The sequence below is a fragment of the Acanthochromis polyacanthus genome, chromosome 4 (genome assembly GCF_021347895.1).
Source record: "Acanthochromis polyacanthus isolate Apoly-LR-REF ecotype Palm Island chromosome 4, KAUST_Apoly_ChrSc, whole genome shotgun sequence".
Taxonomy (NCBI): domain Eukaryota; kingdom Metazoa; phylum Chordata; class Actinopteri; family Pomacentridae; genus Acanthochromis; species Acanthochromis polyacanthus.
The window spans coordinates 16,873,074-16,882,288 of record NC_067116.1 but is presented as its reverse complement, the minus strand read 5'-3'; the positions used below and the strand labels follow the sequence as shown (position 1 = coordinate 16,882,288).

Genomic DNA, 9,215 nt, shown 5'->3' with positions numbered 1-9,215 from the left:
TCTAAACAGCTTGAAGTTCCTGTGACAACAGTGGCTCATATTATTCAGAAGTTCAAGACCCACGGGACAGTAGCCAACCTCCTTGGACGTGGCCGCAAGAGGAAAATTGATGACAAATTGAAGAGACGGATCGTTGGAATTGTATCCAAAGAGCCCAGAGCAACCTCCAAAGAAATTAAAGGTGAACTCCAAGGCCAAGGTACATCAGTGTCAGATCGCACCATTCGTCGTTGTTTGAGCCGAAGTGGACTTCATGGGAGACGACCAAGGAGGACACCACTGCTGAAAAAAACTCATAAAAAAGCGAGACTGGAATTTGCAAAAATGCATGTTGACAAGCCACAAAGCTTCTGGGAGAATGTCCTTTGGACAGATGAGACCAAACTGGAGCTTTTTGGTAAGGCACATCAACTCTATGTTCATAGACTCAAAAACCAAGCATACGAAGAAAAGAACACTGTCCCTACGGTGAAACATGGAGGAGGCTCAGTAATGTTTTGGGGCTGCTTTGCTGCATCTGGCACAGGGTGTCTTGAAAGTGTGCAAGGTACGATGAAATCTGAAGACTATCAAGGCATTCTGGAGAGAAATGTGCTGCCTAGTGTCAGAAAGCTTGGTCTCAGTCGCAGGTCATGGGTCTTCCAACAGGACAACGATCCAAAACACACAGCCAAAAACACCCAAGAATGGCTGAGAGAAAAGCGTTGGACTATTCTAAAGTGGCCTTCTATGAGCCCAGATCTGAATCCCATTGAACATATGTGGAAGGAGCTGAAACATGCCATTTGGAGAAGACACCCATCAAACCTGAGACAACTGGAGCTGTTTGCTCATGAGGAGTGGGCCAAAATACCTGTTGACAGCTGCAGAACGCTCATTGACAAATACAGAAATCGTTTAATTGCAGTGATTGCCTCAAAAGGTTGTGCAACAAAATATTAAGTTATGGGTACCATCATTTTTGTCCAGCCCTATTTCATTAGTTTGTTTTTTTAAATAATTATGTTAATCAACAATTCAAAAGTGATGGCTGATTTTGATTATTTAATTTCAATAAATTTTTATTTATTGTTACTTTTGTGAGTTTCAAGTGATTTCAGTGAGAATTGTGGGTTTTTCCTTCTTTAACTGAGGGGTACCAACAATTTTGTCCACGTGTGTAGATACAGTAGACTAAATAGCATTGCAATGTTATCTTTAAACCAGCTGCTACTCTTGGTACAAATTAGTGTACCAATGTAATACCAAGATGGCTGTAGGCCTTCAAGAGTCTAAAAGTCAAATTTCCAGTAGCTGAACTTACGGACCTCTGGTGAAAATCAAAGTTTTTACCTTAATATTTTATGTCCTAGAAGGCTCATAATGTGTAAAAAAAAAAAGCAGTCAATGCCACAGCTGAGCATTTCCATGTTGAAACTGCAGTGTAGCCTACCGCTCCCATTCACAAAAACACAGGTTCAGAACAACCGAAGCATCCTATCCCATTAACTTGTGAGCTGGAGCTTTTCATTACCATCATTTAGAATCAGGTTCCATTTTGAACCTATATGGCTGAGCTATATGGCTCCAATATTACAACATGTCATTGTGTAGCAGAGTAGTTTATCAGTTTTTAATCAGAGTCGTAGGTGTCGTAGGTGAGACTAGTTGGGAGTAGTGACTAATCGTTAATTTTAACGTGCATGTTTGTCTTTTTACCCGACAAAAACAAACTGAAATTGTAAATTTCAGAGAATGTATGATTTTTTTGAATGTGTTCCTTGATTTTCAGGTAGAATGTATTATCAAATGAGAATAAACACATAACTTTATAACCACTTGACAAGCCTTATTAGTTACACCAGTGGTTAATTGATGACCAGGCAGGTTTATGGCCCAACGATTTGGACTTTGTCCTTCTACTGAGCGTTTCTGACATTTCTACAGTGATTAATGGAAATCATTGATCAAGTTCAGTTTCTACTACTAGATTGCTCACATTTGTCAACTTTGAACACACAGTGAAGCATTGCCAATATGGAAAAGGATGCATTCATTCAAACTCTGGATTAAACAATCCTGACTATGGAGAAGTTTTTCTTGTTACTCCCTAAACGTGGTCGGTGCAGATCATCCATGAGGGCCCTGCTGTATCGACCAACTGTCTGTCGCTTCCTCTTCTGTCTCCATGTACACAAAACACATGGTGGAACATTAACCACTGAGACCACAGTGTCTTCACTGGTGTGTCTGTGTGCGCACACAGGTATGTAATCTGCATTAATGGATATCTGTGTGTTTGCATGCGGCCACGAGCATGCGCATGTGTGTTTGCACACTACATGTGTGCTTGTGTGAGATCCTGCCATATTACAGCTGGCTGGTATAAAAGTGAAGCAGTGAGATCACACAGAGAGGCGGGGGGTCTATAAAGGCTCAAATGAGGCATTAACCATCCTCAGAAACTGGACAGGTGATGCTGGCAGTATAGCTTAAGAGGTTTACTGAGAAACTGTTTGGAGGTGTTAGGAGGGTGCAGCTGGAGATAAAATAGGTCTACACAAACAAGTAGAACGTTATTCTTCACTGGCATCTCAGATTCTATCACCTGAGCTGCTTGTAGTAGACAAAGACCAGGCTTGATTGAAGTTTAAATTTTGTAAGATCTTAATATCAGAAAATTCGATTAAAAGGCCAGTTTAGGTAGAGAGTTTTCTAATCTCAGCAGTTGTTTCTGTCAGTAGTGGTTAAACCATCAGTGTCAGAATGTGCTCAGGAGGCTTTGCCAAATGTCTGGGGATCAGTCTGATGCCTCTGTCCATTATATGTGTTCTGTGCAACATCCTGCTTTTCTTCCCCGGAGGAAAGTCTGTGGATAGCGACCACATCACACTGCAGGTCTGGTACTTTGGAGGCATTTTAGGATCAGGAGTGCTGGTGAGTGTGTTAGTGCGCTGTAAAGTTGAATTTGTAAATTATAAGAAAATATAAATACCAAAAAATTTTCTTCATAATAGAATCATGATGGTGTCGTATGGTGTAGACTTAAATGCATATTAATGATTTATTTGTAATTATTTGTTCTTAAAAAAATGCAAAAAAAGAAAAAAGACCTAATGAAATAACAGCTGTATTGTCTTTACTTCTACACATAATGACTGAAAAAAGGTAAAACCCTAATTTTATGAATTCAAATTTTTTATTTTCATTTTTAGAAAAGTAATGTTGGAGTACTTTATTGCTCTCGTAATTGTCTGAAAAAAAATACATAAAAATGAAAAGAAAGATCGAAATATCAACTTTTTAAAGATACAGGTAATTAGGTAATTAGTGACTGCGAGGGGACATCAGACAGTTCAATTTCCTCTGGTACACAGTCAAGAAACCAATAATTCCTCATCTCATCAAGCCTTTGTGTGTGTGTGTGTGTGTGTGTGTGTGTGTGTGTGTGTGTGTGTGTGTGTGTGTGTATTTGTGAACGTGTGGTGTGTTTGTGTGGCAGATGATCTTCCCAGCTCTGGTCTTCCTGGGTCTGAAGAACAATGACTGCTGCGGTTGTTGTGGCAACGAAAGCTGTGGACGGAGATTTGCAGTAAGTCTTTGTAGCACTACTTAACGGTGACTATCACTCTCGAGTGTCCAGTTAACTTAGTTAGTTAGTTAGTTAGTTAGTTAGTTAGTTAGTTAGTTAGATAGTTAAAGTTACTACTATCGTTTTCTTTATTTCTGTGTAAACTGTCAGATGATTTCATGTACAGCAGAAAAATTAGAACATCACATTCACAGGCAGAACTTACACTACCATCCAAAAGTTTGGGGTCACCTAGATAATTTCATGTTTTCCATGAAAACTCACACTTTTATTCATGTGCTAACATAATTGAAAAAGGGTTTGTTTTCTAATCATCAGTTAGCCTTTCAACACCATTAGCTAACACAATGTAGCATTAGAACACAGGAGTGATGGTTGCTGGAAATGTTCCTCTGTACCCCTATGGAGATATTCCATTAAAAATCAGCCATTTACAGCTATAATAGTCATTTACCACATTAACAATGTCAAGACTGCATTTCTGATTCATTTAATGTTATCTTCATTGAAAAAAACTGATTTTCTATCAAAAATGAGGACCCCAAACCTTTGAACGGTAGCACATGCCAAAGTGCTCCGCAACAAAATTGCCAATGATCAAGAATTGAGTTCAACAAAATGCAGTTGACCCTCATTTCATGTATCTCTGTCCTGATGGTAACAACTCGTATTCAGTGTAGAGAGGGAGTGTGCATCAGTGAGGACTGCCCGCCATTTTCTAACCACTCAGGATTCCAAAAGCAGTGCCATATTGTGTTGTTTTTTACCCTTAGTCTTGCTACACATGTTAATAACCTTGCTGAGTTTGTTCCTGTTAATGAAATGGTTAGGTAGAATGCTCTCCACAAGTGAATAGTAAGAATCAGCGTATGTCCTCTGCTGACTGTTGAAGTTTCCACATGACTTATAACAGTTTTAGCTTCTGTTAATAACATCTGTGTTTTAAGTACATGATGCATTTTTGCCAAATACTGTCCCAAAGTTTTTCTTTTTTTGTATCTCTAAATTCCAGATTTAACTGGAGTGAAAGGATAATCATTGTGTCAGAGCAGAATTAGATGACTGCCTCCTAGAACATAATGTAAATGGTATTATTTAATTATGTACTAATTAGAATTATAAAACGTGTGAAAATCTGGTTATAAAAAGTCCATTCTGGGTGGAAAACAGATTGTGAAATATCTTTGGTGGTACAAAAAGCACAACATTTTGTAGTTAGTTTCTTTCACCTTTATTGCACAATATTTTTTATGAAGCCTCGTACATTTATTTGCAGTGCTGTTATCTTAATATTGAGCTATCGTCACAGGAGGACCTTGTTTATTTTTCATTGCGCAGAAAATAAAAATTGTCAATTTAACTTCTTGTCTTAGCAAAAATAGCTTAAAACCCCAAAATAAGGAACTTCTATTAATGACCGAACAAAAAGAAATTAATTAAAGAGGTAGCATTAAGCAACTTGTACAGTCGATCTATTACTGCATGTCACCTGTTAACTGTGGACTCCAATCACCCAGTGTGTAATGGAAAACAAACACAGAGGCACTATGTACACACCCTGCATGATTTACACAGCAATAACACACATACACACAAATTAATGGGAATCCGTGGCTGTAAAAAGACATTCCCCTGATGGGAGTTTCGCTTCACTTTCTGAAACAAAGCAACATTGTGCTGCAGAGACACACACTGATCGATGCTTGAGGAATGTGCAGGTGTTGTGAGTGTGAGGAGAGAATCGGCTGTCAGATCTCACACACGTTCACTTACAGCGGTCATGACCCTGATCCTGGTCTCTGCACACCAAGACAATAGCTTCATTGTTGTCATTGATTAAGATGGTTACAGTGAGATAGATGAATGTATTGATTCCCAATGTGAGTAACTGTACTTTTCCTGTCTCTCCATGTAGATGCTGAGTTCTATACTGTTTGCAGCTGTCGGTGTTGTCGGTGCTGGATACTCAGTTATTGTTTCTGCTGTGGCCATCAACCAAGGACCTCAGTGTGTGGTTAATGCTACAACAAATCAGTGGGAATATCCCTTCTTAAACGGGTAAGGCACGATTATTATTTTATATTATGCACATGGCTACCAGTGTAATAATGGACATATGGTCTCTTTGAGCTAAAAATTCTCAGTAAGAGTTTCAATTTTTTCATAAAAGCAGTTTACTATCCTAAGATATAAAGACAAAATCATCAGTGTGTAGGGTTAAGGAGGCTGTATTGGCAGAAAATAGTATACTATTCATGATTATGTTTTCATTTGTGCATACTCCCCTAAAAATAGGAATTGTTGTATTTCTCTTGTCAAGGGAATGTGTCCTCTTCCACAGAGTCTGCCATGTTTCTACAGTAACACAAAGTAGACAAATCAAACACTGGCTCTAGAGAGGGCCTGTAGCTTTGTTTTATTGGCCCAGTGAGTTTTGCTATATGCATGGAAAGAAAGGATAAGGAAAGGTGGATTCAATTGTTTGCAATCTGCAACCTCACCAGTAGATGGCACTAAGTTCTACACACCGCTCCTCTGAAGGCTCAAATGTTGGTTCATGCAACGTGCCTATTGTGTCTACGTGATATAGTGTATATCTATGCTGATGCGCTGATGGTTCAGTTTAAAATTTATAATGCCACTCCAGTATATTGGAGGCAAATTATATTTAACTTGTGGTGCTCATATAAGAAACTGCCCAAGAAACTGTCACGGGGCCACATGCACTGTGTGCACTGTGTGCACCTGAAATGCACAAAATAAACTGAAATGATGTTAACTTTACAATGTAACTTTCTGTTACTTCTGTCTAAATGTGCTTAAAGATGTCTGTGTAGATTTCCAGTCTTCCCTCTTTTTGGCTCTTGAAGCCATAAGTTTGGCTCTATGGTTAGTTTTTATCCCCTAGATCGTTAATCCTGGTCTGCTATGTCAACACCTTTTTGCACAGGGACAACTACTTTGGTAGAAAGACGGGGAATTTCTTTGATCCTCTGGCTCACAAGAGCTGAAAAGTCTTGCTTGTCACAGTGAGATGTGTGGTTTATTCAGAGTTGAGATGTATGAAGATGCTGTTGAGTTATTTTTGATTTAAATAATTTTTTAGTGTTTTGAACAGCTCCATGGCACTGATGTCACATCAGAAATCTCAGATATTTTGCTGTTCTGGTTCTGGTTCAACCAATCCATCAGTCATTATTTTAACAAGTGTTTCAGGTATCAAATTCTACTGCACTACCTTTCTGTATGTTCACTTTTAATCTAAGGTCACCAACACTCTAACAAATAGCATCAGACTTTAAGTAGACATTAATTACCCTGCTTTCAGCACAGTTAAGTGTCCACAGATTAATGTTTTGTCTCTTTCTCATCCTCCTCTTCCAGAGACTATCTGTCCAACAAAACTGCCTGGGATTCTTGCAAAGAGCCGCCTAACGTGGTGTCCTGGCATCTGTCTCTGTTTTCCGTGTTGCTGGTCATGGGTTTGATCCAGATGGCGCTGTGTGCTGTGCAGGTGGTGAACGGCCTGCTGGGAGCTCTGTGTGGGGACTGCTGTGGCTGCTGTGGAGGGGTCAGTGTCTAATCTGGCATCAGCTGTATTCATTACATTTAAGTCTACTGATGAGATTAACTGGCTTCAATGTGCAGGGAAACCTGAAATCAAGTTTACATTCTGACTATTTATAATTACCACACTATTATCATATTATATTAGATTATTCTATTTTTTTCTGGTTCGATAAAGGAAAAGAAGAAAGTGATCCTAACAAAGTACAATATATTAGTAAAATGTAAGGAAATATTATTATAAAACATTAGACTTGTTTAGACTAATCTGAAAGTTTAAAAAAGTAGGCTATGCCTTGTATATAACAGACATGTAATTAGAATACAGTATATTGTCCTTTTAGTTTATTAGCAAGTTGAAGTATAACCATTTACAGATTGAGGATTACTTTTAGTGAACAAATGAATCACACCTGGGGAGCAAAACACATGAAAATGGTAATTATGTTTGTCTTTCAGAGCGACGGCGCTGTCTGAGCACCTCCTGTGGCTGAACACGGCTGTTTTTCTGTATTTATTCTGGTTTTAGAGGTCGAGATTTAGCCTGCATTCTGTAGAAATAAGTTTCAGGACATGAGCTCATTGATCACGGTGTACGACTTCTAGAAAAACACTGTGGAAATGATAAGAGTTCTTTAAAGGTTTCCTATTTACCCTCTAGCAAGCAATGATGACTCCGTCTGCTTAATATTAAATCTGAATGAGCACCTGCTGCAACTAATTTTCAACACTAATGAGTGTAATTAATGCAACATTTATTTGTATCATTCTTTGGTCATTTAGTGATTCTGTAGAGGTTGCATTGCTTTAAATAATGACATACAGATCCTATTTTTGATTTGCCATATTCATGGAAAACATCATCAGGAGACAAAATAGGATCACAAGATTGCTTTGAATATTTTAAATATTGCATTGTTTTCTAATCTAGACAACCTCAAGGAAATGAGCAGGTTATTAAACAACTAAATTACATTTTTTTAAAAAATCTGTTTGCTACCTGCCCTCTGCTGGGCAATAAGTATAAAACCAATCTGTAACAACTATCTGTATCTGCACCTGTGCTAATAAAATCTGGTATCTTCTTCTTCGTTTGTCGTCTCACTGGAAGACTGAGGTGATTTGTTCAGTATGCTATGTCACAGGAATATCTTTAACACATAACAATTTACAAAATCTCCAAAACTTGTCCAACGTGTTATTAAAGGTTGCTTCATAGGCCATACTGTTTCATGACTTCACTAAAAAACAAGTTCTTTGTGTTGGCCTCGGCAAGGAATTACTGAAAATTCATACACTAGACCCAACTTTGTATTATACTCTGAAACTTTATTACCTGGCAACCTCTGTTGACTCTACTGGTTTGTCACAGTGCAAATATAAAAGGGATTTTAAAAGTAGGAAAAGCATTTCAAACTCCATACACCACAAGTATGTGAGATATTTTTGAGCATGGTCAAGATAACTCAGGTAAAACTGGCAGTGATTTATATTTGTTGTAAGCATGCCTGTGCTGAAAACTCTGAACACACGACACACACAGTTAGCATTTAAAACACTGAATACACACCATACAAAATACGCAACACAAACAATTTTTAGCCTAACAAAATACCTGCACATCCAGCTGAGCAACAACGCTCAGCTTGTTGTGGATCAGATGTGGTTCTGTTGATCCACATCTTTTCATGTTCTAGATATTCAAATAAAAACACTGCAAACGTGTTCCTGGAGAAGTGTCTGTGGGAAGGACAAGGCAAGATGAGTTTGACTCCTTTTCACTCTGGAGTTTGGAACAAGACAAAGTGTAAGTGTCAATATTGCAGAAGACACATGATAAGGGTGGTGGAGAGGCACAGGGAAGAAGTTTGAATTTTGACCACTTGAGTCCAAAATCTTTTTCTATGTCATCATTGCCTGGAGCTTGATGAAGTGGAATCTAATTTCCAAATCAAGGGCCAGAGCCTTTGACTTGACCATGCTCAAATGTTAAAGATCTTCAAAAAATCACCAAGAGAAGTCAGCTTTCAGAGGCAGCAGTATTTATTGTTGACAAAAAAACAGGAGTAGTTTGTAG

General features: G+C 38.3%; 1 protein-coding gene across 1 annotated transcript; it reads left to right on the top strand.

Moving 5' to 3' along the window:
• The first annotated feature begins 2,407 nt into the window (after positions 1 to 2,407).
• Positions 2,408 to 8,228, top strand: tm4sf4 (transmembrane 4 L six family member 4). Its single transcript, XM_022206747.2, has 5 exons — positions 2,408 to 2,916; positions 3,482 to 3,571; positions 5,487 to 5,629; positions 6,956 to 7,142; positions 7,598 to 8,228. Exons 1-5 carry the CDS (start codon positions 2,746 to 2,748, stop codon positions 7,613 to 7,615), a joined length of 609 nt encoding a protein of 202 aa, XP_022062439.1. The 5' UTR covers positions 2,408 to 2,745; the 3' UTR covers positions 7,616 to 8,228.
• The last annotated feature ends 987 nt before the right edge of the window (positions 8,229 to 9,215 follow it).